Source organism: Electrona antarctica (genome assembly GCF_951216825.1).
Source record: "Electrona antarctica genome assembly, contig: scaffold_128, whole genome shotgun sequence".
NCBI lineage: Eukaryota > Metazoa > Chordata > Actinopteri > Myctophiformes > Myctophidae > Electrona > Electrona antarctica.
In genome coordinates, this window is record NW_027637099.1 from 118,373 (window position 1) to 146,035 (window position 27,663).

The following is a 27,663-nucleotide window of genomic DNA, read 5'->3' on the forward strand; positions in this document are numbered from 1 at the left end:
CCACACGTCCCAAACTCTTCTCCCTTCTGGCTCCAAAACTATGGAATGCACTTCCCATCACAGTCAGAACTGCAGCCTCACTCCCAATCTTCCGCCGTAGTCTGAAAACCCACCTCTTCAGACTCCACCATGGCCCGTAGCACTTGCCCTAGCCTAGCCCCTTAGATAGCACATTATGTAGACTTAGATAGTATTTTAAACAGACTTATAGCTTGTTACGTAGACAGCTCTAGAATTGCACTTTATGTAGTCATAGCACTTTATAGTACACATGTATAATATATTATATAGTATGTATAGTTAACAGATACTCCACTGTTACGTTCTTAATTTATGATTCATGATAACATGAATCATAAATGATAACATATATGTGATGTATGCCATGCTTTTGTTATTGCTTAATGTAAGTCGCTCTGGATTAAGAGCGTCTGCTAAATGCCTAAATTGTAAAATTGTAGTATACAGTACAGTAACACAGTACAGTATACAGTACAGTAACACAGTACAGTATACAGTACAGTAACACAGTACAGTAACCCATTCTGGGCGGGAACCCCTTTTGGTGTTAGCATTATGTTATGCTTTAGCTATTGAAAAATAGCAGATCTACAAGCTCATGGCACGCTACGAGCTTGTAGGTCTGCTATTTTTGAAAAATCGAAGAACGACTGACATAGAAACAGCTTTTTCAGAAATCTTTTCAAACAGACAATTTTAGAATCTGATCCCAGGTAAAAATGTGTAATTATAATAATAATGAATGATGTAATACTTACATGATGGCATGAGGGAGACCTCAGCCGTCACCACACTGTCCAGACCCAGGTTACACAGAGCGCCTCGGACCATGCCACAGGAATAGGCCAGGTACTGCACACGCACACACACACACACACACACACACACACACACACACACACACACACACACACACACACACACACACACACACACACACACACACACACACACACACACACACACACACACACACACACACACACACACACACACACACACACACACACACACACACACACACACACACACACACGCACACACACACACACGCACGCACACACACAGCACATCAGCACAAGTTCTCAAAGAGGCTAGTAGAGATAATGTATTCACATCTTCATATGTTTCACTCTGTCCAGTGTTATCTATTATTTTGGAGCTACCCGAGTAACCTGACCCAAAATAGTATTCAAATGTAAGAATAGAAATGTTACGAAGAAAGGAATTTACGTCCACAGCAAACAGTCAATTTGGCATTCAGTAATGGAGCACAAAGAATAACACATTCAGTACAAAGAATAACACATTCAGTACAAAGAATAACACATTCAGTACAAAGAATAACACATTCAGTACAAAGAATAACACATTCAGTACAAAGAATAACACATTCAGTACAAAGAATAACACATTCAGTACAAAGAATAACACATTCAGTACAAAGAATAACACATTCAGTAATGGAGAACAGAGAATAACACATTCAGTACAAAGAATAACACATTCAGTAATGGAGAACAGATAATAACACATTCAGTACAAAGAATAACACATTCAGTAATGGAGAACAGAGAATAACACATTCAGTACAAAGAATAACACATTCAGTAATGGAGAACAGAGAATAACACATTCAGTACAAAGAATAACACATGCAGTACAAAGAATAACACATTCAGTACAAAGAATAACACATTCAGTACAAAGAATAACACATTCAGTACAAAGAATAACACATTCAGTAATGGAGAACAGATAATAACACATTCAGTAATGGAGAACAGAGAATAACACATTCAGTAATGGAGAACAGAGAATAACACATTCAGTAATGGAGAACAGAGAATAACACATTCAGTAATGGAGAACAGAGAATAACACATTCAGTACAAAGAATAACACATTCAGTAATGGAGAACAGAGAATAACACATTCAGTAATGGAGAACAGAGAATAACACATTCAGTAATGGAGAACAGAGAATAACACATTCAGTAATGGAGAACAGAGAATAACACATTCAGTAATGGAGAACATTATTTTTGAGTGGTGTAAACCACTCCTACAACTGGCTTTGTTAGTTTACGTGTCTGTCTGTCCGTCTGTTCGTACCAAACAATGAGCATGGTTGATGCCGATTGGTTGATGCTGATTTCATTACGTCAGACATTACGTCAGACCACAGCTGATCAGTCTATATAAGACCTTACACCACTCAGTTCACACGGTGTGATTTTTTTGTATATATCCTCTCTTCATAATGTAAATAATATCCCAAGCGGCACACTTTACTACTTATTTAGATGGAAATAAGCGAATTAGCACAACACCCCATAGCCCCATTCAATGCAATTCATTGAGGGCTTATGGTAGGGGAAATAGCCAAAAAGGAGTTTTTGTACAAAAAAAACACCTGGACCTCTTTGGTGGGGACGTAACGACTACAAAGAAAGGTAAGAAAGCCTTCTAGCATTCTCCTTTAATCATTGTTATTCCGTATTGATTTTCTCACCTTAGGGGCATCTTCCATGTACTGCTTTCCACTCGACAGCTGAGTTAGGAGAGTAAACCTGTTGTCCTGGAGGACGTACGTGCCCTGTAGGACGACATGGGTTAGTTAGGAGAGTAAACCTATTGTCCTGGAGGACGTACGTGCCCTGTAGGACGACATGGGTTAGTTAGGAGAGTAAACCTGTTGTCCTGGAGGACGTACGTGCCCTGTTGGACGACATGGATTAGTTAGGAGAGTAAACCTATTGTCCTGGAGGACGTACGTGCCCTGTAGGACGACATGGGTTAGTTAGGCGAGTAAACCTATTGTCCTGGAGGACGTACGTGCCCTGTAGGACGACATGGGTTAGTTAGGAGAGTAAACCTGTTGTCCTGGAGGACGTACGTGCCCTGTAGGACGACATGGATTAGTTAGGAGAGTAAACCTGTTGTCCTGGAGGACGTACGTGCCCTGTAGGACGACATGGGTTAGTTAGGAGAGTAAACCTGTTGTCCTGGAGGACGTACGTGCCCTGTAGGACGACATGGGTTAGTTAGGAGAGTAAACCTGTTGTCCTGGAGGACGTACGTGCCCTGTAGGACGACATGGGTTAGTTAGGAGAGTAAACATATTGTCCTGTTGAACGGCATAGATTAATTAGGAGAGTAAACCTATTGTCCTGGAGGACTACGTGCCCTGTTGAACGACATGGACTAATTAGGAGAGTAAACCTATTGTCCTGGAGGACGTACGTGCCCTGTAGGACGACATGGACTAGTTAGGAGAGTAAACCCGTTGTCCTGGAGGACTACGTGCCCTGTTGAACGACATGGACTAATTAGGAGAGTAAACCTATTGTCCTGGAGGACGTACGTGCCCTGTTGAACGACATGGACTAGTTAGGAGAGTAAACCTGTTGTCCTCTGTCCTAGTTCACTCTTCTCTGTAAATCAGTAGGGCTCCCTCTGTCCTAGTTCACTCTTCTCTGTAAATCAGTAGGGCTCCCTCTGTCCTAGTTCACTCTTCTCTGTAAATCAGTAGGGCTCCCTCTGTCCTAGTTCACTCTTCTCTATAAATCAGTAGGGCTCCCTCTGTCCTAGTTCACTCTTCTCTCAGTAGGGCTCCCTCTGTCCTAGTTCACTCTTCTCTGTAAATCAGTAGGGCTCCCTCTGTCCTAGTTCACTCTTCTCTCAGTAGGGCTCCCTCTGCCCTAGTTCACTATTCTCTCAGTAGGGCTCCCTCTGTCCTAGTTCACTCTTCTCTGTAAATCAGTAGGGCTCCCTCTGTCCTAGTTTACTCTTCTCTGTAAATCAGTAGGGCTCCCTCTGTCCTAGTTCACTCTTCTCTGTAAATCAGTAGGGCTCCCTCTGTCCTAGTTCACTCTTCTCTGTAAATCAGTAGGGCTCCCTCTGTCCTAGTTCACTCTTCTCTCAGTAGGGCTCCCTCTGTCCTAGTTCACTCTTCTCTGTAAATCAGTAGGGCTCCCTCTGTCCTAGTTCACTCTTCTCTCAGTAGGGCTCCCTCTGTCCTAGTTCACTCTTCTCTGTAAATCAGTAGGGCTCCCTCTGTCCTAGTTCACTCTTCTCTGTAAATCAGTAGGGCTCCCTCTGTCCTAGTTCACTCTTCTCTCAGTAGGGCTCCCTCTGTCCTAGTTCACTCTTCTCTGTAAATCAGTAGGGCTCCCTCTGTCCTAGTTCACTCTTCTAGCAGTAGGGCTCCCTCTGTCCTAGTTCACTCTTCTCTGTAAATCAGTAGGGCTCCCTCTGTCCTAGTTCCCTCTTCTATCAGTAGGGCTCCCTCTGTCCTAGTTCACTCTTCTCTGTAAATCAGTAGGGCTCCCTCTGTCCTAGTTCACTCTTCTCTGTAAATCAGTAGGGCTCCCTCTGTCCTTCTCTCAGTAGGGCTCCCTCTGTCCTAGTTCACTCTTCTCTGTAAATCAGTAGGGCTCCCTCTGTCCTAGTTCACTCTTCTCTCAGTAGGGCTCCCTCTGCCCTAGTTCACTATTCTCTCAGTAGGGCTCCCTCTGTCCTAGTTCACTCTTCTCTGTAAATCAGTAGGGCTCCCTCTGTCCTAGTTCACTCTTCTTTCTATCAGTAGGGCTCCCTCTGTCCTAGTTCACTCTTCTCTGTAAATCAGTAGGGCTCCCTCTGTCCTAGTTTACTCTTCTCTGTAAATCAGTAGGGCTCCCTCTGTCCTAGTTCACTCTTCTCTGTAAATCAGTAGGGCTCCCTCTGTCCTAGTTCACTCTTCTCTGTAAATCAGTAGGGCTCCCTCTGTCCTAGTTCACTCTTCTCTCAGTAGGGCTCCCTCTGTCCTAGTTCACTCTTCTCTGTAAATCAGTAGGGCTCCCTCTGTCCTAGTTCACTCTTCTCTCAGTAGGGCTCCCTCTGTCCTAGTTCACTCTTCTCTGTAAATCAGTAGGGCTCCCTCTGTCCTAGTTCACTCTTCTCTGTAAATCAGTAGGGCTCCCTCTGTCCTAGTTCACTCTTCTCTCAGTAGGGCTCCCTCTGTCCTAGTTCACTCTTCTCTGTAAATCAGTAGGGCTCCCTCTGTCCTAGTTCACTCTTCTAGCAGTAGGGCTCCCTCTGTCCTAGTTCACTCTTCTCTGTAAATCAGTAGGGCTCCCTCTGTCCTAGTTCCCTCTTCTATCAGTAGGGCTCCCTCTGTCCTAGTTCACTCTTCTCTGTAAATCAGTAGGGCTCCCTCTGTCCTAGTTCACTCTTCTCTGTAAATCAGTAGGGCTCCCTCTGTCCTAGTTCACTCTTCTCTGTAAATCAGTAGGGCTCCCTCTGTCCTAGTTCACTCTTCTCTGTAAATCAGTAGGGCTCCCTCTGTCCTAGTTTACTCTTCTCTGTAAATCAGTAGGGCTCCCTCTGTCCTAGTTTACTCTTCTCTGTAAATCAGTAGGGCTCCCTCTGTCCTAGTTCACTCTTCTCTGTAAATCAGTAGGGCTCCCTCTGTCCTAGTTCACTCTTCTCTGTAAATCAGTAGGGCTCCCTCTGTCCTAGTTCACTCTTCTCTGTAAATCAGTAGGGCTCCCTCTGTCCTAGTTCACTCTTCTCTCAGTAGGGCTCCCTCTGTCCTAGTTCACTCTTCTCTGTAAATCAGTAGGGCTCCCTCTGTCCTAGTTCACTCTTCTCTGTAAATCAGTAGGGCTCCCTCTGTCCTAGTTCACTCTTCTCTGTAAATCAGTAGGGCTCCCTCTGTCCTAGTTCACTCTTCTATCAGTAGGGCTCCCTCTGTCCTAGTTCACTCTTCTCTGTAAATCAGTAGGGCTCCCTCTGTCCTAGTTCACTCTTCTCTGTAAATCAGTAGGGCTCCCTCTGTCCTAGTTTACTCTTCTCTGTAAATCAGTAGGGCTCCCTCTGTCCTAGTTCACTCTTCTCTGTAAATCAGTAGGGCTCCCTCTGTCCTAGTTCACTCTTCTATCAGTAGGGCTCCCTCTGTCCTAGTTCACTCTTCTCTGTAAATCAGTAGGGCTCCCTCTGTCCTAGTTTACTCTTCTCTGTAAATCAGTAGGGCTCCCTCTGTCCTAGTTCACTCTTCTATCAATAGGGCTCCCTCTGTCCTAGTTTACTCTTCTCTGTAAATCAGTAGGGCTCCCTCTGCCCTAGTTCACTCTTCTCTGTAAATCAGTAGGGCTCCCTCTGTCCTAGTTCACTCTTCTCTGTAAATCAGTAGGGCTCCCTCTGTCCTAGTTCACTCTTCTCTCAGTAGGGCTCCCTCTGTCCTAGTTCACTCTTCTCTGTAAATCAGTAGGGCTCCCTCTGTCCTAGTTCACTCTTCTCTGTAAATCAGTAGGGCTCCCTCTGTCCTAGTTCACTCTTCTCTGTAAATCAGTAGGGCTCCCTCTGTCCTAGTTTACTCTTCTCTGTAAATCAGTAGGGCTCCCTCTGTCCTAGTTCACTCTTCTCTGTAAATCAGTAGGGCTCCCTCTGTCCTAGTTCACTCTTCTCTGTAAATCAGTAGGGCTCCCTCTGTCCTAGTTTACTCTTCTCTGTAAATCAGTAGGGCTCCCTCTGTCCTAGTTTACTCTTCTCTGTAAATCAGTAGGGCTCCCTCTGTCCTAGTTCACTCTTCTCTGTAAATCAGTAGGGCTCCCTCTGTCCTAGTTCACTCTTCTCTGTAAATCAGTAGGGCTCCCTCTGTCCTAGTTCACTCTTCTCTGTAAATCAGTAGGGCTCCCTCTGTCCTAGTTCACTCTTCTCTCAGTAGGGCTCCCTCTGTCCTAGTTCACTCTTCTCTGTAAATCAGTAGGGCTCCCTCTGTCCTAGTTCACTCTTCTCTGTAAATCAGTAGGGCTCCCTCTGTCCTAGTTCACTCTTCTCTGTAAATCAGTAGGGCTCCCTCTGTCCTAGTTCACTCTTCTATCAGTAGGGCTCCCTCTGTCCTAGTTCACTCTTCTCTGTAAATCAGTAGGGCTCCCTCTGTCCTAGTTCACTCTTCTCTGTAAATCAGTAGGGCTCCCTCTGTCCTAGTTTACTCTTCTCTGTAAATCAGTAGGGCTCCCTCTGTCCTAGTTCACTCTTCTCTGTAAATCAGTAGGGCTCCCTCTGTCCTAGTTCACTCTTCTATCAGTAGGGCTCCCTCTGTCCTAGTTCACTCTTCTCTGTAAATCAGTAGGGCTCCCTCTGTCCTAGTTTACTCTTCTCTGTAAATCAGTAGGGCTCCCTCTGTCCTAGTTCACTCTTCTATCAATAGGGCTCCCTCTGTCCTAGTTTACTCTTCTCTGTAAATCAGTAGGGCTCCCTCTGCCCTAGTTCACTCTTCTCTGTAAATCAGTAGGGCTCCCTCTGTCCTAGTTCACTCTTCTCTGTAAATCAGTAGGGCTCCCTCTGTCCTAGTTCACTCTTCTCTCAGTAGGGCTCCCTCTGTCCTAGTTCACTCTTCTCTGTAAATCAGTAGGGCTCCCTCTGTCCTAGTTCACTCTTCTCTGTAAATCAGTAGGGCTCCCTCTGTCCTAGTTCACTCTTCTCTGTAAATCAGTAGGGCTCCCTCTGTCCTAGTTCACTCTTCTCTGTAAATCAGTAGGGCTACCTCTGTCCTAGTTTACTCTTCTCTGTAAATCAGTAGGGCTCCCTCTGTCCTAGTTCACTCTTCTCTGTAAATCAGTAGGGCTCCCTCTGTCCTAGTTCACTCTTCTCTGTAAATCAGTAGGGCTCCCTCTGTCCTAGTTCACTCTTCTCTGTAAATCAGTAGGGCTCCCTCTGTCCTAGTTCACTCTTCTATCAGTAGGGCTCCCTCTGTCCTAGTTCACTCTTCTCTGTAAATCAGTAGGGCTCCCTCTGTCCTAGTTCACTCTTCTCTGTAAATCAGTAGGGCTCCCTCTGTCCTAGTTTACTCTTCTCTGTAAATCAGTAGGGCTCCCTCTGTCCTAGTTCACTCTTCTCTGTAAATCAGTAGGGCTCCCTCTGTCCTAGTTCACTCTTCTCTGTAAATCAGTAGGGCTCCCTCTGTCCTAGTTCAATCTTCTCTGTAAATCAGTAGGGCTCCCTCTGTTCTAGTGTACTCTTCTCTGTAAATCAGTAGGGCTCCCTCTGTCCTAGTTCACTCTTCTATCAGTAGGGCTCCCTCTGTCCTAGTTCACTCTTCTCTCAGTAGGGCTCCCTCTGTCCCAGTTCACTCTTCTCTGTAAATCAGTAGGGCTCCCTCTGTCCTAGTTCACTCTTCTCTCAGTAGGGCTCCCTCTGTCCTAGTTCACTCTTCTCTGTAAATCAGTAGGGCTCCCACTGTCCTAGTTCACTCTTCTCTGTAAATCAGTAGGGCTCCCTCTGTCCTAGTTCACTCTTCTATCAGTAGGGCTCCCTCTGTCCTAGTTTACTCTTCTCTGTAAATCAGTAGGGCTCCCTCTGTCCTAGTTCACTCTTCTCTCAGTAGGGCTCCCTCTGTCCTAGTTCACTCTTCTCTCAGTAGGGCTCCCTCTGTCCTAGTTCACTCTTCTCTGTAAATCAGTAGGGCTCCCTCTGTCCTAGTTTACTCTTCTCTGTAAATCAGTAGGGCTCCCTCTGTCCTAGTTCACTCTTCTCTGTAAATCAGTAGGGCTCCCTCTGTCCTAGTTCACTCTTCTCTGTAAATCAGTAGGGCTCCCTCTGTCCTAGTTCACTCTTCTCTCAGTAGGGCTCCCTCTGTCCTAGTTTACTCTTCTCTGTAAATCAGTAGGGCTCCCTCTGTCCTAGTTCACTCTTCTCTGTAAATCAGTAGGGCTCCCTCTGTCCTAGTTCACTCTTCTCTCAGTAGGGCTCCCTCTGTCCTAGTTCACTCTTCTCTGTAAATCAGTAGGGCTCCCTCTGTCCTAGTTCACTCTTCTCTCAGTAGGGCTCCCTCTGTCCTAGTTCACTCTTCTCTGTAAATCAGTAGGGCTCCCTCTGTCCTAGTTCACTCTTCTCTGTAAATCAGTAGGGCTCCCTCTGTCCTAGTTCACTCTTCTCTCAGTAGGGCTCCCTCTGTCCTAGTTCACTCTTCTCTGTAAATCAGTAGGGCTCCCTCTGTCCTAGTTCACTCTTCTCTGTAAATCAGTAGGGCTCCCTCTGTCTTAGTTCACTCTTCTATCAGTAGGGCTCCCTCTGTCCTAGTTCACTCTTCTCTGTAAATCAGTAGGGCTCCCTCTGTCCTAGTTCACTCTTCTCTGTAAATCAGTAGGGCTCCCTCTGTCCTAGTTCACTCTTCTCTGTAAATCAGTAGGGCTCCCTCTGTCCTAGTTCACTCTTCTCTGTAAATCAGTAGGGCTCCCTCTGTCCTAGTTCACTCTTCTCTGTAAATCAGTAGGGCTCCCTCTGTCCTAGTTCACTCTTCTCTGTAAATCAGTAGGGCTCCCTCTGTCCTAGTTCACTCTTCTCTGTAAATCAGTAGGGCTCCCTCTGTCCTAGTTTACTCTTCTCTGTAAATCAGTAGGGCTCCCTCTGTCCTAGTTCACTCTTCTCTGTAAATCAGTAGGGCTCCCTCTGTCCTAGTTCACTCTTCTCTGTAAATCAGTAGGGCTCCCTCTGTCCTAGTTCACTCTTCTATCAGTAGGGCTCCCTCTGTCCTAGTTCACTCTTCTCTGTAAATCAGTAGGGCTCCCTCTGTCCTAGTTCACTCTTCTCTGTAAATCAGTAGGGCTCCCTCTGTCCTAGTTTACTCTTCTCTGTAAATCAGTAGGGCTCCCTCTGTCCTAGTTCACTCTTCTCTGTAAATCAGTAGGGCTCCCTCTGTCCTAGTTCACTCTTCTATCAGTAGGGCTCCCTCTGTCCTAGTTCACTCTTCTCTGTAAATCAGTAGGGCTCCCTCTGTCCTAGTTTACTCTTCTCTGTAAATCAGTAGGGCTCCCTCTGTCCTAGTTTACTCTTCTCTGTAAATCAGTAGGGCTCCCTCTGTCCTAGTTCACTCTTCTCTGTAAATCAGTAGGGCTCCCTCTGTCCTAGTTCAATCTTCTCTGTAAATCAGTAGGGCTCCCTCTGTTCTAGTGTACTCTTCTCTGTAAATCAGTAGGGCTCCCTCTGTCCTAGTTCACTCTTCTATCAGTAGGGCTCCCTCTGTCCTAGTTCACTCTTCTCTCAGTAGGGCTCCCTCTGTCCTAGTTCACTCTTCTCTGTAAATCAGTAGGGCTCCCTCTGTCCTAGTTCACTCTTCTCTCAGTAGGGCTCCCTCTGTCCTAGTTCACTCTTCTCTGTAAATCAGTAGGGCTCCCTCTGTCCTAGTTCACTCTTCTCTCAGTAGGGCTCCCTCTGTCCTAGTTCACTCTTCTCTGTAAATCAGTAGGGCTCCCTCTGTCCTAGTTCACTCTTCTCTGTAAATCAGTAGGGCTCCCACTGTCCTAGTTCACTCTTCTCTGTAAATCAGTAGGGCTCCCTCTGTCCTAGTTCACTCTTCTATCAGTAGGGCTCCCTCTGTCCTAGTTCACTCTTCTCTGTAAATCAGTAGGGCTCCCTCTGTCCTATTTACTCTTCTCTGTAAATCAGTAGGGCTCCCTCTGTCCTAGTTCACTCTTCTCTGTAAATCAGTAGGGCTCCCTCTGTCCTAGTTCACTCTTCTCTGTAAATCAGTAGGGCTCCCTCTGTCCTAGTTCACTCTTCTATCAGTAGGGCTCCCTCTGTCCTAGTTTACTCTTCTCTGTAAATCAGTAGGGCTCCCTCTGTCCTAGTTCACTCTTCTCTGTAAATCAGTAGGGCTCCCTCTGTCCTAGTTCACTCTTCTCTCAGTAGGGCTCCCTCTGTCCTAGTTCACTCTTCTCTGTAAATCAGTAGGGCTCCCTCTGTCCTAGTTCACTCTTCTCTGTAAATCAGTAGGGCTCCCTCTGTCCTAGTTCACTCTTCTCTCAGTAGGGCTCCCTCTGTCCTAGTTCACTCTTCTCTGTAAATCAGTAGGGCTCCCTCTGTCCTAGTTCACTCTTCTCTGTAAATCAGTAGGGCTCCCTCTGTCCTAGTTCACTCTTCTCTCAGTAGGGCTCCCTCTGTCCTAGTTCACTCATCTCTGTAAATCAGTAGGGCTCCCTCTGTCCTAGTTCACTCTTCTCTGTAAATCAGTAGGGCTCCCTCTGTCTTAGTTCACTCTTCTATCAGTAGGGCTCCCTCTGTCCTAGTTCACTCTTATCTGTAAATCAGTAGGGCTCCCTCTGTCCTAGTTCACTCTTCTCTGTAAATCAGTAGGGCTCCCTCTGTCCTAGTTCACTCTTCTCTGTAAATCAGTAGGGCTCCCTCTGTCCTAGTTCACTCTTCTCTGTAAATCAGTAGGGCTCCCTCTGTCCTAGTTCACTCTTCTCTGTAAATCAGTAGGGCTCCCTCTGTCCTAGTTCACTCTTCTATCAGTAGGGCTCCCTCTGTCCTAGTTCACTCTTCTCTGTAAATCAGTAGGGCTCCCTCTGTCCTAGTTCACTCTTCTCTGTAAATCAGTAGGGCTCCCTCTGTCCTAGTTCACTCTTCTCTGTAAATCAGTAGGGCTCCCTCTGTCCTAGTTCACTCTTCTCTCAGTAGGGCTCCCTCTGTCCTAGTTCACTCTTCTATCAGTAGGGCTCCCTCTGTCCTAGTTCACTCTTCTCTGTAAATCAGTAGGGCTCCCTCTGTCCTAGTTCACTCTTCTCTGCAAATCAGTAGGGCTCCCTCTGTCCTAGTTCACTCTTCTCTGTAAATCAGTAGGGCTCCCTCTGTCCTAGTTCACTCTTCTCTGTAAATCAGTAGGGCTCCCTCTGTCCTAGTTCACTCTTCTATCAGTAGGGCTCCCTCTGTCCTAGTTCACTCTTCTCTGTAAATCAGTAGGGCTCCCTCTGTCCTAGTTCACTCTTCTCTGTAAATCAGTAGGGCTCCCTCTGTCCTAGTTCACTCTTCTCTGTAAATCAGTAGGGCTCCCTCTGTCCTAGTTCACTCTTCTATCAGTAGGGCTCCCTCTGTCCTAGTTCACTCTTCTATCAGTAGGGCTCCCTCTGTCCTAGTTCACTCTTCTCTCAGTAGGGCTCCCTCTGTCCTAGTTCACTCTTCTCTGTAAATCAGTAGGGCTCCCTCTGTCCTAGTTCACTCTTCTCTGTAAATCAGTAGGGCTCCCTCTGTCCTAGTTTACTCTTCTCTGTAAATCAGTAGGGCTCCCTCTGTCCTAGTTCACTCTTCTCTGTAAATCAGTAGGGCTCCCTCTGTCCTAGTTCACTCTTCTCTGTAAATCAGTAGGGCTCCCTCTGTCCTAGTTCACTCTTCTCTGTAAATCAGTAGGGCTCCCTCTGTCTTAGTTCACTCTTCTATCAGTAGGGCTCCCTCTGTCCTAGTTCACTCTTCTCTGTAAATCAGTAGGGCTCCCTCTGTCCTAGTTCACTCTTCTCTGTAAATCAGTAGGGCTCCCTCTGTCCTAGTTCACTCTTCTCTGTAAATCAGTAGGGCTCCCTCTGTCCTAGTTCACTCTTCTCTGTAAATCAGTAGGGCTCCCTCTGTCCTAGTTCACTCTTCTCTGTAAATTAGTAGGGCTCCCTCTGTCCTAGTTCACTCTTCTATCAGTAGGGCTCCCTCTGTCCTAGTTCACCCTTCTCTGTAAATCAGTAGGGCTCCCTCTGTCCTAGTTCACTCTTCTCTGTAAAACAGTAGGGCTCCCTCTGTCCTAGTTTACTCTTCTCTGTAAATCAGTAGGGCTCCCTCTGTCCTAGTTCACTCTTCTCTGTAAATCAGTAGGGCTCCCTCTGTCCTAGTTCACTCTTCTCTGTAAATCAGTAGGGCTCCCTCTGTCCTAGTTCACTCTTCTCTGTAAATCAGTAGGGCTCCCTCTGTCCTAGTTCACTCTTCTCTGTAAATCAGTAGGGCTCCCTCTGTCCTAGTTCACTCTTCTCTGTAAATCAGTAGGGCGCCCTCTGTCCTAGTTCACTCTTCTCTGTAAATCAGTAGGGCTCCCTCTGTCCTAGTTCACTCTTCTCTGTAAATCAGTAGGGCTCCCTCTGTCCTAGTTCACTCTATCAGTAGGGCTCCCTCTGTCCTAGTTCACTCTTCTATCAGTAGGGCTCCCTCTGTCCTAGTTCACTCTTCTCTGTAAATCAGTAGGGCTCCCTCTGTCCTAGTTTACTCTTCTCTGTAAATCAGTAGGGCTCCCTCTGTCCTTGTTCACTCTTCTCTGTAAATCAGTAGGGCTCCCTCTGTCCTAGTTCACTCTTCTCTCAGTAGGGCTCCCTCTGTCCTAGTTCACTCTTCTCAGTAGGGCTCCCTCTGTCCTAGTTCACTCTTCTCTGTAAATCAGTAGGGCTCCCTCTGTCCTAGTTTACTCTTCTCTGTAAATCAGTAGGGCTCCCTCTGTCCTAGTTCACTCTTCTCTGTAAATCAGTAGGGATCCCTCTGTCCTAGTTCACTCTTCTCTCAGTAGGGCTCCCTCTGTCCTAGTTCACTCTTCTCTCAGTAGGGCTCCCTCTGTCCTAGTTCACTCTTCTCTGTAAATCAGTAGGGCTCCCTCTGTCCTAGTTCACTCTTCTATCAGTAGGGCTCCCTCTGTCCTAGTTTACTCTTCTCTGTAAATCAGTAGGGCTCCCTCTGTCCTAGTTCACTCTTCTCTGTAAATCAGTAGGGCTCCCTCTGTCCTAGTTCACTCTTCTCTCAGTAGGGCTCCCTCTGTCCTAGTTCACTCTTCTCTGTAAATCAGTAGGGCTCCCTCTGTCCTAGTTCACTCTTCTCTGTAAATCAGTAGGGCTCCCTCTGTCCTAGTTCACTCTTCTCTGTAAATCAGTAGGGCTCCCTCTGTCCTAGTTCACTCTTCTCTGTAAATCAGTAGGGCTCCCTCTGTCCTTGTTCACTCTTCTCTCAGTAGGGCTCCCTCTGTCCTAGTTCACTCTTCTCTGTAAATCAGTAGGGCTCCCTCTGTCCTAGTTCACTCTTCTCTGTAAATCAGTAGGGCTCCCTCTGTCCTAGTTCACTCTTCTCTGTAAATCAGTAGGGCTCCCTCTGTCCTAGTTCACTCTTCTCTGTAAATCAGTAGGGCTCCCTCTGTCCTAGTTCACTCTTCTCTGTAAATCAGTAGGGCTCCCTCTGTCCTAGTTCACTCTTCTCTCAGTAGGGCTCCCTCTGTCCTAGTTCACTCTTCTCTGTAAATCAGTAGGGCTCCCTCTGTCCTAGTTCACTCTTCTATCAGTAGGGCTCCCTCTGTCCTAGTTCACTCTTCTCTCAGTAGGGCTCCCTCTGTCCTAGTTCACTCTTCTCTGTAAATCAGTAGGGCTCCCTCTGTCCTACTTCACTCTTCTCTGTAAATCAGTAGGGCTCCCTCTGTCCTAGTTTACTCTTCTCTGTAAATCAGTAGGGCTCCCTCTGTCCTAGTTCACTCTTCTCTGTAAATCAGTAGGGCTCACTCTGTCCTAGTTCACTCTTCTCTGTAAATCAGTAGGGCTCCCTCTGTCCTAGTTCACTCTTCTCTGTAAATCAGTAGGGCTCCCTCTGTCCTAGTTCACTCTTCTCTGTAAATCAGTAGGGCTCCCTCTGTCCTAGTTCACTCTTCTCTGTAAATCAGTAGGGCTCCCTCTGTCTTAGTTCACTCTTCTATCAGTAGGGCTCCCTCTGTCCTAGTTCACTCTTCTCTGTAAATCAGTAGGGCTCCCTCTGTCCTAGTTCACTCTTCTCTGTAAATCAGTAGGGCTCCCTCTGTCCTAGTTCACTCTTCTCTCAGTAGGGCTCCCTCTGTCCTAGTTCACTCTTCTCTGTAAATCAGTAGGGCTCCCTCTGTCCTAGTTTACTCTTCTCTGTAAATCAGTAGGGCTCCCTCTGTCCTAGTTCACTCTTCTCTGTAAATCAGTAGGGCTCCCTCTGTCCTAGTTCACTCTTCTCTGTAAATCAGTAGGGCTCCCTCTGTCCTAGTTCACTCTTCTCTCAGTAGGGCTCCCTCTGTCCTAGTTCACTCTTCTATCAGTAGGGCTCCCTCTGTCCTAGTTTACTCTTCTCTGTAAATCAGTAGGGCTCCCTCTGTCCTAGTTCACTCTTCTCTGTAAATCAGTAGGGCTCCCTCTGTCCTAGTTCACTCTTCTCTCAGTAGGGCTCCCTCTGTCCTAGTTCACTCTTCTCTGTAAATCAGTAGGGCTCCCTCTGTCCTAGTTCACTCTTCTCTGTAAATCAGTAGGGCTCCCTCTGTCCTAGTTCACTCTTCTCTCAGTAGGGCTCCCTCTGTCCTAGTTCACTCTTCTCTGTAAATCAGTAGGGCTCCCTCTGTCCTAGTTCACTCTTCTCTGTAAATCAGTAGGGCTCCCTCTGTCCTAGTTCACTCTTCTCTCAGTAGGGCTCCCTCTGTCCTAGTTCACTCTTCTCTGTAAATCAGTAGGGCTCCCTCTGTCCTAGTTCACTCTTCTCTGTAAATCAGTAGGGCTCCCTCTGTCTTAGTTCACTCTTCTATCAGTAGGGCTCCCTCTGTCCTAGTTCACTCTTCTCTGTAAATCAGTAGGGCTCCCTCTGTCCTAGTTCACTCTTCTCTGTAAATCAGTAGGGCTCCCTCTGTCCTAGTTCACTCTTCTCTGTAAATCAGTAGGGCTCCCTCTGTCCTAGTTCACTCTTCTCTGTAAATCAGTAGGGCTCCCTCTGTCCTAGTTCACTCTTCTCTGTAAATCAGTAGGGCTCCCTCTGTCCTAGTTCACTCTTCTCTGTAAATCAGTAGGGCTCCCTCTGTCCTAGTTCACTCTTCTCTGTAAATCAGTAGGGCTCCCTCTGTCCTAGTTCACTCTTCTCTGTAAATCAGTAGGGCTCCCTCTGTCCTAGTTCACTCTTCTCTGTAAATCAGTAGGGCTCCCTCTGTCCTAGTTCACTCTTCTATCAGTAGGGCTCCCTCTGTCCTAGTTCACTCTTCTATCAGTAGGGCTCCCTCTGTCCTAGTTCACTCTTCTATCAGTAGGGCTCCCTCTGTCCTAGTTCACTCTTCTCTGTAAATCAGTAGGGCTCCCTCTGTCCTAGTTCACTCTTCTCTGTAAATCAGTAGGGCTCCCTCTGTCCTAGTTTACTCTTCTCTGTAAATCAGTAGGGCTCCCTCTGTCCTAGTTCACTCTTCTCTGTAAATCAGTAGGGCTCCCTCTGTCCTAGTTCACTCTTCTCTGTAAATCAGTAGGGCTCCCTCTGTCCTAGTTCACTCTTCTCTGTAAATCAGTAGGGCTCCCTCTGTCTTAGTTCACTCTTCTATCAGTAGGGCTCCCTCTGTCCTAGTTCACTCTTCTCTGTAAATCAGTAGGGCTCCCTCTGTCCTAGTTCACTCTTCTCTGTAAATCAGTAGGGCTCCCTCTGTCCTAGTTCACTCTTCTCTGTAAATCAGTAGGGCTCCCTCTGTCCTAGTTCACTCTTCTCTGTAAATCAGTAGGGCTCCCTCTGTCTTAGTTCACTCTTCTATCAGTAGGGCTCCCTCTGTCCTAGTTCACTCTTCTCTGTAAATCAGTAGGGCTCCCTCTGTCCTAGTTCACTCTTCTCTGTAAATCAGTAGGGCTCCCTCTGTCCTAGTTCACTCTTCTCTGTAAATCAGTAGGGCTCCCTCTGTCCTAGTTCACTCTTCTCTGTAAATCAGTAGGGCTCCCTCTGTCCTAGTTCACTCTTCTCTGTAAATCAGTAGGGCTCCCTCTGTCCTAGTTCACTCTTCTCTGTAAATCAGTAGGGCTCCCTCTGTCCTAGTTCACTCTTCTCTGTAAATCAGTAGGGCTCCCTCTGTCCTAGTTCACTCTTCTATCAGTAGGGCTCCCTCTGTCCTAGTTCACTCTTCTCTGTAAATCAGTAGGGCTCCCTCTGTCCTAGTTCACTCTTCTCTGTAAATCAGTAGGGCTCCCTCTGTCCTAGTTCACTCTTCTCTGTAAATCAGTAGGGCTCCCTCTGTCCTAGTTCACTCTTCTATCAGTAGGGCTCCCTCTGTCCTAGTTCACTCTTCTATCAGTAGGGCTCCCTCTGTCCTAGTTCACTCTTCTCTCAGTAGGGCTCCCTCTGTCCTAGTTCACTCTTCTCTGTAAATCAGTAGGGCTCCCTCTGTCCTAGTTCACTCTTCTCTGTAAATCAGTAGGGCTCCCTCTGTCCTAGTTTACTCTTCTCTGTAAATCAGTAGGGCTCCCTCTGTCCTAGTTCACTCTTCTCTGTAAATCAGTAGGGCTCCCTCTGTCCTAGTTCACTCTTCTCTGTAAATCAGTAGGGCTCCCTCTGTCCTAGTTCACTCTTCTCTGTAAATCAGTAGGGCTCCCTCTGTCTTAGTTCACTCTTCTATCAGTAGGGCTCCCTCTGTCCTAGTTCACTCTTCTCTGTAAATCAGTAGGGCTCCCTCTGTCCTAGTTCACTCTTCTCTGTAAATCAGTAGGGCTCCCTCTGTCCTAGTTCACTCTTCTCTGTAAATCAGTAGGGCTCCCTCTGTCCTAGTTCACTCTTCTCTGTAAATTAGTAGGGCTCCCTCTGTCCTAGTTCACTCTTCTATCAGTAGGGCTCCCTCTGTCCTAGTTCACCCTTCTCTGTAAATCAGTAGGGCTCCCTCTGTCCTAGTTCACTCTTCTCTGTAAATCAGTAGGGCTCCCTCTGTCCTAGTTTACTCTTCTCTGTAAATCAGTAGGGCTCCCTCTGTCCTAGTTTACTCTTCTCTGTAAATCAGTAGGGCTCCCTCTGTCCTAGTTCACTCTTCTCTGTAAATCAGTAGGGCTCCCTCTGTCCTAGTTCACTCTTCTCTGTAAATCAGTAGGGCTCCCTCTGTCCTAGTTCACTCTTCTCTGTAAATCAGTAGGGCTCCCTCTGTCCTAGTTCACTCTTCTCTGTAAATCAGTAGGGCTCCCTCTGTCCTAGTTTACTCTTCTCTGTAAATCAGTAGGGCTCCCTCTGTCCTAGTTCACTCTTCTATCAGTAGGGCTCCCTCTGTCCTAGTTCACTCTTCTCTGTAAATCAGTAGGGCGCCCTCTGTCCTAGTTCACTCTTCTCTGTAAATCAGTAGGGCTCCCTCTGTCCTAGTTCACTCTTCTCTGTAAATCAGTAGGGCTCCCTCTGTCCTAGTTCACTCTATCAGTAGGGCTCCCTCTGTCCTAGTTCACTCTTCTATCAGTAGGGCTCCCTCTGTCCTAGTTCACTCTTCTCTGTAAATCAGTAGGGCTCCCTCTGTCCTAGTTTACTCTTCTCTGTAAATCAGTAGGGCTCCCTCTGTCCTTGTTCACTCTTCTCTGTAAATCAGTAGGGCTCCCTCTGTCCTAGTTCACTCTTCTCTCAGTAGGGCTCCCTCTGTCCTAGTTCACTCTTCTCTCAGTAGGGCTCCCTCTGTCCTAGTTCACTCTTCTCTGTAAATCAGTAGGGCTCCCTCTGTCCTAGTTTACTCTTCTCTGTAAATCAGTAGGGCTCCCTCTGTCCTAGTTCACTCTTCTCTGTAAATCAGTAGGGCTCCCTCTGTCCTAGTTCACTCTTCTCTCAGTAGGGCTCCCTCTGTCCTAGTTCACTCTTCTCTCAGTAGGGCTCCCTCTGTCCTAGTTCACTCTTCTCTGTAAATCAGTAGGGCTCCCTCTGTCCTAGTTCACTCTTCTCTGTAAATCAGTAGGGCTCCCTCTGTCCTAGTTCACTCTTCTCTGTAAATCAGTAGGGCTCCCTCTGTCCTAGTTCACTCTTCTCTGTAAATCAGTAGGGCTCCCTCTGTCCTTGTTCACTCTTCTCTCAGTAGGGCTCCCTCTGTCCTAGTTCACTCTTCTCTGTAAATCAGTAGGGCTCCCTCTGTCCTAGTTCACTCTTCTCTGTAAATCAGTAGGGCTCCCTCTGTCCTAGTTCACTCTTCTCTGTAAATCAGTAGGGCTCCCTCTGTCCTAGTTCACTCTTCTCTGTAAATCAGTAGGGCTCCCTCTGTCCTAGTTCACTCTTCTCTGTAAATCAGTAGGGCTCCCTCTGTCCTAGTTCACTCTTCTCTGTAAATCAGTAGGGCTCCCTCTGTCCTAGTTCACTCTTCTCTCAGTAGGGCTCCCTCTGTCCTAGTTCACTCTTCTCTGTAAATCAGTAGGGCTCCCTCTGTCCTAGTTCACTCTTCTATCAGTAGGGCTCCCTCTGTCCTAGTTCACTCTTCTCTCAGTAGGGCTCCCTCTGTCCTAGTTCACTCTTCTCTGTAAATCAGTAGGGCTCCCTCTGTCCTAGTTTACTCTTCTCTGTAAATCAGTAGGGCTCCCTCTGTCCTACTTCACTCTTCTCTGTAAATCAGTAGGGCTCCCTCTGTCCTAGTTTACTCTTATCTGTAAATCAGTAGGGCTCCCTCTGTCCTAGTTCACTCTTCTCTGTAAATCAGTAGGGCTCACTCTGTCCTAGTTCACTCTTCTCTGTAAATCAGTAGGGCTCCCTCTGTCCTAGTTCACTCTTCTCTGTAAATCAGTAGGGCTCCCTCTGTCCTAGTTCACTCTTCTCTGTAAATCAGTAGGGCTCCCTCTGTCCTAGTTCACTCTTCTCTGTAAATCAGTAGGGCTCCCTCTGTCCTAGTTCACTCTTCTCTGTAAATCAGTAGGGCTCCCTCTGTCCTAGTTCACTCTTCTCTGTAAATCAGTAGGGCTCCCTCTGTCCTAGTTTACTCTTCTCTGTAAATCAGTAGGGCTCCCTCTGTCCTAGTTCACTCTTCTATCAGTAGGGCTCCCTCTGTCCTAGTTCACTCTTCTCTGTAAATCAGTAGGGCTCCCTCTGTCCTAGTTCACTCTTCTCTGTAAATCAGTAGGGCTCCCTCTGTCCTAGTTCACTCTTCTCTGTAAATCAGTAGGGCTCCCTCTGTCCTAGTTTACTCTTCTCTGTAAATCAGTAGGGCCCCCTCTGTCCTAGTTCACTCTTCTCTGTAAATCAGTAGGGCTCCCTCTGTCCTAGTTCACTCTTCTCTGTAAATCAGTAGGGCTCCCTCTGTCCCAGTTCACTCTTCTCTCAGTAGGGCTCCCTCTGTCCTAGTTCACTCTTCTCTGTAAATCAGTAGGGCTCCCTCTGTCCTAGTTCACTCTTCTCTCAGTAGGGCTCCCTCTGTCCTAGTTCACTCTTCTCTGTAAATCAGTAGGGCTCCTTCTGTCCTAGTTCACTCTTCTCTGTAAATCAGTAGGGCTCCCTCTGTCCTTGTTCACTCTTCTCTGTAAATCAGTAGGGCTCCCTCTGTCCTAGTTCACTCTTCTCTGTAAATCAGTAGGGCTCCCTCTGTCCTAGTTCACTCTTAAATCAGTAGGGCTCCCTCTGTCCTAGTTCACTCTTCTCTGTAAATCAGTAGGGCTCCCTCTGTCCTAGTTTACTCTTCTCTGTAAATCAGTAGGGCTCCCTCTGTCCTAGTTCACTCTTCTCTGTAAATCAGTAGGGCTCCCTCTGTCCTAGTTCACTCTTATCTCAGTAGGGCTCCCTCTGTCCTAGTTCACTCTTCTCTGTAAATCAGTAGGGCTCCCTCTGTCCTAGTTCACTCTTCTCTGTAAATCAGTAGGGCTCCCTCTGTCCTAGTTCACTCTTAAATCAGTAGGGCTCCCTCTGTCCTAGTTTACTCTTCTCTGTAAATCAGTAGGGCTCCCTCTGTCCTAGTTCACTCTTAAATCAGTAGGGCTCCCTCTGTCCTAGTTCACTCTTCTCTGTAAATCAGTAGGGCTCCCTCTGTCCTAGTTCACTCTTCTATCAGTAGGGCTCCCTCTGTCCTAGTTCCCTCTGTCCTAGTTCACTCTTAAATAAGTAGGGCTCCCTCTGTCCTAGTTCACTCTTAAATCAGTAGGGCTCCCTCTGTCCTAGTTCACTCTTAAATCAGTAGGGCTCCCTCTGTCCTAGTTCACTCTTAAATCAGTAGGGCTCCCTCTGTCCTAGTTCACTCTTAAATCAGTAGGGCTCCCTCTGTCCTAGTTCACTCTTAAATCAGTAGGGCTCCCTCTGTCCTAGTTCACTCTTAAATCAGTAGGGCTCCCTCTGTCCTAGTTCACTCTTCTCTGTAAATCAGTAGGGCTCCCTCTGTCCTAGTTCACTCTTAAATCAGTAGGGCTCCCTCTGTCCTAGTTTACTCTTCTCTGTAAATCAGTAGGGCTCCCTCTGTCCTAGTTCACTCTTCTCTGTAAATCAGTAGGGCTCCCTCTGTCCCAGTTCACTCTTAAATCAGTAGGGCTCCCTCTGTCCTAGTTCACTCTTCTCTGTAAATCAGTAGGGCTCCCTCTGTCCTAGTTTACTCTTCTCTGTAAATCAGTAGGGCTCCCTCTGTCCTAGTTCACTCTTCTCTGTAAATCAGTAGGGCTCCCTCTGTCCTAGTTCACTCTTAAATCAGTAGGGCTCCCTCTGTCCTAGTTTACTCTTCTCTGTAAATCAGTAGGGCTCCCTCTGTCCTAGTTCACTCTTAAATCAGTAGGGCTCCCTCTGTCCTAGTTCACTCTTCTCTGTAAATCAGTAGGGCTCCCTCTGTCCTAGTTCACTCTTCTATCAGTAGGGCTCCCTCTGTCCTAGTTCCCTCTGTCCTAGTTCACTCTTAAATCAGTAGGGCTCCCTCTGTCCTAGTTCACTCTTCTCTGTAAATCAGTAGGGCTCCCTCTGTCCTAGTTTACTCTTCTCTGTAAATCAGTAGGGCTCCCTCTGTCCTAGTTCACTCTTCTCTGTAAATCAGTAGGGCTCCCTCTGTCCTAGTTCACTCTTAAATCAGTAGGGCTCCCTCTGTCCTAGTTTACTCTTCTCTGTAAATCAGTAGGGCTCCCTCTGTCCTAGTTCACTCTTAAATCAGTAGGGCTCCCTCTGTCCTAGTTCACTCTTCTCTGTAAATCAGTAGGGCTCCCTCTGTCCTAGTTCACTCTTCTATCAGTAGGGCTCCCTCTGTCCTAGTTCCCTCTGTCCTAGTTCACTCTTAAATCAGTAGGGCTCCCTCTGTCCTAGTTCACTCTTAAATCAGTAGGGCTCCCTCTGTCCTAGTTCACTCTTAAATCAGTAGGGCTCCCTCTGTCCTAGTTCACTCTTAAATCAGTAGGGCTCCCTCTGTCCTAGTTCACTCTTAAATCAGTAGGGCTCCCTCTGTCCTAGTTCACTCTTAAATCAGTAGGGCTCCCTCTGTCCTAGTTCACTCTTCTCTGTAAATCAGTAGGGCTCCCTCTGTCCTAGTTCACTCTTAAATAAGTAGGGCTCCCTCTGTCCTAGTTTACTCTTCTCTGTAAATCAGTAGGGCTCCCTCTGTCCTAGTTCACTCTTCTCTGTAAATCAGTAGGGCTCCCTCTGTCCTAGTTCACTCTTAAATCAGTAGGGCTCCCTCTGTCCTAGTTCACTCTTAAATCAGTAGGGCTCCCTCTGTCCTAGTTCACTCTTAAATCAGTAGGGCTCCCTCTGTCCTAGTTCACTCTTAAATCAGTAGGGCTCCCTCTGTCCTAGTTCACTCTTCTCTGTAAATCAGTAGGGCTCCCTCTGTCCTAGTTCACTCTTCTCTCAGTAGGGCTCCCTCTGTCCTAGTTCACTCTTCTCTGTAAATCTTCTCTTCTATCAGTAGGGCTCCCTCTGTCCTAGTTCACTCTTCTCTCAGTAGGGCTCCCTCTGTCCTAGTTCACTCTTCTCTGTAAATCAGTAGGGCTCCCTCTGTCCTAGTTCACTCTTAAATCAGTAGGGCTCCCTCTGTCCTAGTTCACTCTTCTCTGTAAATCAGTAGGGCTCCCTCTGTCCTAGTTCACTCTTCTCTCAGTAGGGCTCCCTCTGTCCTAGTTCACTCTTCTCTGTAAATCAGTAGGGCTGCCTCTGTCCTAGTTCACTCTTCTATCAGTAGGGCTCCCTCTGTCCTAGTTCACTCTTCTCTGTAAATCAGTAGGGCTCCCTCTGTCCTAGTTTACTCTTCTCTGTAAATCAGTAGGGCTCCCTCTGTCCTAGTTCACTCTTCTCTGTAAATCAGTAGGGCTCCCTCTGTCCTAGTTCACTCTTCTCTGTAAATCAGTAGGGCTCCCTCTGTCCTAGTTCACTCTTCTCTGTAAATCAGTAGGGCTCCCTCTGTCCTAGTTTACTCTTCTCTGTAAATCAGTAGGGCTCCCTCTGTCCTAGTTCACTCTTCTCTCAGTAGGGCTCCCTCTGTCCTAGTTTACTCTTCTCTGTAAATCAGTAGGGCTCCCTCTGTCCTAGTTCACTCTTCTCTGTAAATCAGTAGGGCTCCCTCTGTCCTAGTTCACTCTTCTATCAGTAGGGCTCCCTCTGTCCTAGTTCACTCTTCTCTGTAAATCAGTAGGGCTCCCTCTGTCCTAGTTCACTCTTCTCTGTAAATCAGTAGGGCTCCCTCTGTCCTAGTTCACTCTTCTCTGTAAATCAGTAGGGCTCCCTCTGTCCTAGTTTACTCTTCTCTGTAAATCAGTAGGGCTCCCTCTGTCCTAGTTCACTCTTCTATCAGTAGGGCTCCCTCTGTCCTAGTTCACTCTTCTCTGTAAATCAGTAGGGCTCCCTCTGTCCTAGTGCACTCTTCTCTGTAAATCAGTAGGGCTCCCTCTGTCCTAGTTCACTCTTCTCTGTAAATCAGTAGGGCTCCCTCTGACCTAGTTCACTCTTCTATCAGTAGGGCTCCCTCTGTCCTAGTTCACTCTTCTATCAGTAGGGCTCCCTCTGTCCTAGTTCACTCTTCTCTGTAAATCAGTAGGGCTCCCTCTGTCCTAGTTCACTCTTCTCTGTAAATCAGTAGGGCTCCCTCTGTCCTAGTTCACTCTTCTCTGTAAATCAGTAGGGCTCCCTCTGACCTAGTTCACTCTTCTATCAGTAGGGCTCCCTCTGTCCTAGTTCACTCTTCTATCAGTAGGGCTCCCTCTGTCCTAGTTCACTCTTCTCTGTAAATCAGTAGGGCTCCCTCTGTCCTAGTTTACTCTTCTCTGTAAATCAGTAGGGCTCCCTCTGTCCTAGTTCACTCTTCTCTGTAAATCAGTAGGGCTCCCTCTGTCCTAGTTCACTCTTCTCTCAGTAGGGCTCCCTCTGTCCTAGTTCACTCTTCTCTCAGTAGGGCTCCCTCTGTCCTAGTTCACTCTTCTCTGTAAATAAGTAGGGCTCCCTCTGTCCTAGTTCACTCTTCTCTCAGTAGGGCTCCCTCTGTCCTAGTTCACTCTTCTCTCAGTAGGGCTCCCTCTGTCCTAGTTCACTCTTCTCTGTAAATCAGTAGGGCTCCCACTGTCCTAGTTCACTCTTCTCTGTAAATCAGTAGGGCTCCCTCTGTCCTAGTTCACTCTTCTATCAGTAGGGCTCCCTCTGTCCTAGTTTACTCTTATCTGTAAATCAGTAGGGCTCCCTCTGTCCTAGTTCACTCTTATCTGTAAATCAGTAGGGCTCCCTCTGTCCTAGTTCACTCTTCTCTGTAAATCAGTAGGGCTCCCTCTGTCCTAGTTCACTCTTCTCTGTAAATCAGTAGGGCTCCCTCTGTCCTAGTTCACTCTTCTCTGTAAATCAGTAGGGCTCCCTCTGTCCTAGTTCACTCTTCTATCAGTAGGGCTCCCTCTGTCCTAGTTCACTCTTCTCTGTAAATCAGTAGGGCTCCCTCTGTCCTAGTTCACTCTTCTCTGTAAATCAGTAGGGCTCCCTCTGTCCTAGTTCACTCTTCTCTGTAAATCAGTAGGGCTCCCTCTGACCTAGTTCACTCTTCTATCAGTAGGGCTCCCTCTGTCCTAGTTCACTCTTCTATCAGTAGGGCTCCCTCTGTCCTAGTTCACTCTTCTCTGTAAATCAGTAGGGCTCCCTCTGTCCTAGTTCACTCTTCTCTGTAAATCAGTAGGGCTCCCTCTGTCCTAGTTCACTCTTCTCCCAGTAGGGCTCCCTCTGTCCTAGTTCACTCTTCTCTCAGTAGGGCTCCCTCTGTCCTAGTTCACTCTTCTCTGTAAATCAGTAGGGCTCCCTCTGTCCTAGTTCACTGTTCTATCAGTAGGGCTCCCTCTGTCCTAGTGTACTCTTCTCTGTAAATCAGTAGGGCTCCCTCTGTCCTAGTTTACTCTTATCTGTAAATCAGTAGGGCTCCCTCTGTCCTAGTTCACTCTTCTCTGTAAATCAGTAGGGCTCCCTCTGTCCTAGTTCACTCTTCTCTGTAAATCAGTAGGGCTCCCTCTGTCCTAGTTCACTCTTCTATCAGTAGGGCTCCCACTGTCCTAGTTCACTCTTCTCTGTAAATCAGTAGGGCTCCCTCTGTCCTAGTTCACTCTTCTATCAGTAGGGCTCCCTCTGTCCTAGTTCACTCTTCTCTCAGTAGGGCTCCCTCTGTCCTAGTTCACTCTTCTCTGTAAATCAGTAGGGCTCCCTCTGTCCTAGTTGACTCTTCTCTGTAAATCAGTAGGGCTCCCTCTGTCCTAGTTGACTCTTCTCTGTAAATCAGTAGGGCTCCCTCTGTCCTAGTTTACTCTTCTCTGTAAATCAGTAGGGCTCCCTCTGTCCTAGTTCACTCTTAAATCAGTAGGGCTCCCTCTGTCCTAGTTCACTCTTCTCTGTAAATCAGTAGGGCTCCCTCTGTCCTAGTTCACTCTTAAATCAGTAGGGCTCCCTCTGTCCTAGTGTACTCTTCTCTGTAAATCAGTAGGGCTCCCTCTGTCCTAGTTCACTCTTCTCTGTAAATCAGTAGGGCTCCCTCTGTCCTAGTTCACTCTTAAATCAGTAGGGCTCCCTCTGTCCTAGTGTACTCTTCTCTGTAAATCAGTAGGGCTCCCTCTGTCCTAGTTCACTCTTCTCTGTAAATCAGTAGGGCTCCCTCTGTCCTAGTTTACTCTTCTCTGTAAATCAGTAGGGCTCCCTCTGTCCTAGTCCACTCTTCTCTGTAAATCAGTAGGGCTCCCTCTGTCCTAGTTCACTCTTCTCTGTAAATCAGTAGGGCTCCCTCTGTCCTAGTTTACTCTTATCTGTAAATCAGTAGGGCTCCCTCTGTCCTAGTCCACTCTTCTCTGTAAATCAGTAGGGCTCCCTCTGTCCTAGTTCACTCTTCTCTGTAAATCAGTAGGGCTCCCTCTGTCCTAGTTCACTCTTCTCTGTAAATCAGTAGGGCTCCCTCTGTCCTAGTTCACTCTTCTATCAGTAGGGCTCCCTCTGTCCTAGTTCACTCTTCTCTCAGTAGGGCTCCCTCTGTCCTAGTTCACTCTTCTCTCAGTAGGGCTCCCTCTGTCCTAGTTCACTCTTCTCTCAGTAGGCTCCCTCTGTCCTAGTTTATTCTTCTCTGTAAATCAGTAGGGCTCCCTCTGTCCTAGTTCACTCTTCTCTGTAAATCAGTAGGGCTCCCTCTGTCCTAGTTCACTCTTAAATCAGTAGGGCTCCCTCTGTCCTAGTTCACTCTTCTCTGTAAATCAGTAGGGCTCCCTCTGTCCTAGTTCACTCTTAAATCAGTAGGGCTCCCTCTGTCCTAGTTCACTCTTCTCTGTAAATCAGTAGGGCTCCCTCTGTCCTAGTGTACTCTTCTCTGTAAATCAGTAGGGCTCCCTCTGTCCTAGTTTACTCTTCTCTGTAAATCAGTAGGGCTCCCTCTGTCCTAGTTCACTCTTCTCTCAGTAGGGCTCCCTCTGTCCTAGTTTACTCTTCTCTGTAAATCAGTAGGGCTCCCTCTGTCCTAGTTTACTCTTCTCTGTAAATCAGTAGGGCTCCCTCTGTCCTAGTTCACTCTTCTCTGTAAATCAGTAGGGCTCCCTCTGTCCTAGTTCACTCTTCTCTCAGTAGGGCTCCCTCTGTCCTAGTTCACTCTTCTATCAGTAGGGCTCCCTCTGTCCTAGTTCACTCTTCTCTCAGTAGGGCTCCCTCTGTCCTAGTTCACTCTTCTCTCAGTAGGGCTCCCTCTGTCCTAGTTCACTCTTCTATCAGTAGGGCTCCCTCTGTCCTAGTTCACTCTTCTCTCAGTAGGGCTCCCTCTGTCCTAGTTCACTCTTCTCTGTAAATCAGTAGGGCTCCCTCTGTCCTAGTTCACTCTTCTCTGTAAATCAGTAGGGCTCCCTCTGTCCTAGTTTACTCTTCTCTGTAAATCAGTAGGGCTCCCTCTGTCCTAGTTCACTCTTCTCTGTAAATCAGTAGGGCTCCCTCTGTCCTAGTTTACTCTTCTCTGTAAATCAGTAGGGCTCCCTCTGTCCTAGTTCACTCTTCTCTCAGTAGGGCTCCCTCTGTCCTAGTTCACTCTTCTCTGTAAATCAGTAGGGCTCCCTCTGTCCTAGTTTACTCTTCTCTGTAAATCAGTAGGGCTCCCTCTGTCCTAGTTCACTCTTCTCTGTAAATCAGTAGGGCTCCCTCTGTCCTAGTTCACTCTTCTCTGTAAATCAGTAGGGCTCCCTCTGTCCTAGTTCACTCTTCTCTGTAAATCAGTAGGGCTCCCTCTGTCCTAGTTCACTCTTCTCTCAGTAGGGCTCCCTCTGTCCTAGTTCACTCTTCTATCAGTAGGGCTCCCTCTGTCCTAGTTCACTCTTCTCTCAGTAGGGCTCCCTCTGTCCTAGTTCACTCTTCTCTCAGTAGGGCTCCCTCTGTCCTAGTTCACTCTTCTATCAGTAGGGCTCCCTCTGTCCTAGTTCACTCTTCTCTCAGTAGGGCTCCCTCTGTCCTAGTTCAATCTTCTATCAGTAGGGCTCCCTCTGTCCTAGTTCACTCTTCTCTGTAAATCAGTAGGGCTCCCTCTGTCCTAGTTTACTCTTCTCTGTAAATCAGTAGGGCTCCCTCTGTCCTAGTTTACTCTTCTCTGTAAATCAGTAGGGCTCCCTCTGTCCTAGTTCACTCTTCTATCAGTAGGGCTCCCTCTGTCCTAGTTCACTCTTCTCTCAGTAGGGCTCCCTCTGTCCTAGTTTACTCTTCTCTGTAAATCAGTAGGGCTCCCTCTGTCCTAGTTTACTCTTCTCTGTAAATCAGTAG

General features: G+C 47.2%; 1 protein-coding gene across 6 annotated transcripts in view; it reads right to left on the bottom strand.

The window, feature by feature from the left end:
* Positions 1-27,663, bottom strand: part of trappc6bl (trafficking protein particle complex subunit 6B, like) — a 47,389-nt gene that overhangs the window by 13,812 nt on the left and 5,914 nt on the right. For all 6 annotated transcript variants that reach the window (XR_013789479.1, XR_013789480.1, XM_079531990.1 and 3 more), the window contains exons 5-6: positions 2,537-2,620; positions 780-873 (exon numbers count right to left, since the gene is read on the bottom strand). Coding sequence is in view for 4 of the 6 variants with exons in the window: in XM_079531990.1 (XP_079388116.1) it covers positions 780-873; positions 2,537-2,620 (178 nt within the window). In the remaining 2 variants the exon portion in view is untranslated. The remainder of the gene's footprint in view (positions 1-779; positions 874-2,536; positions 2,621-27,663) is intronic.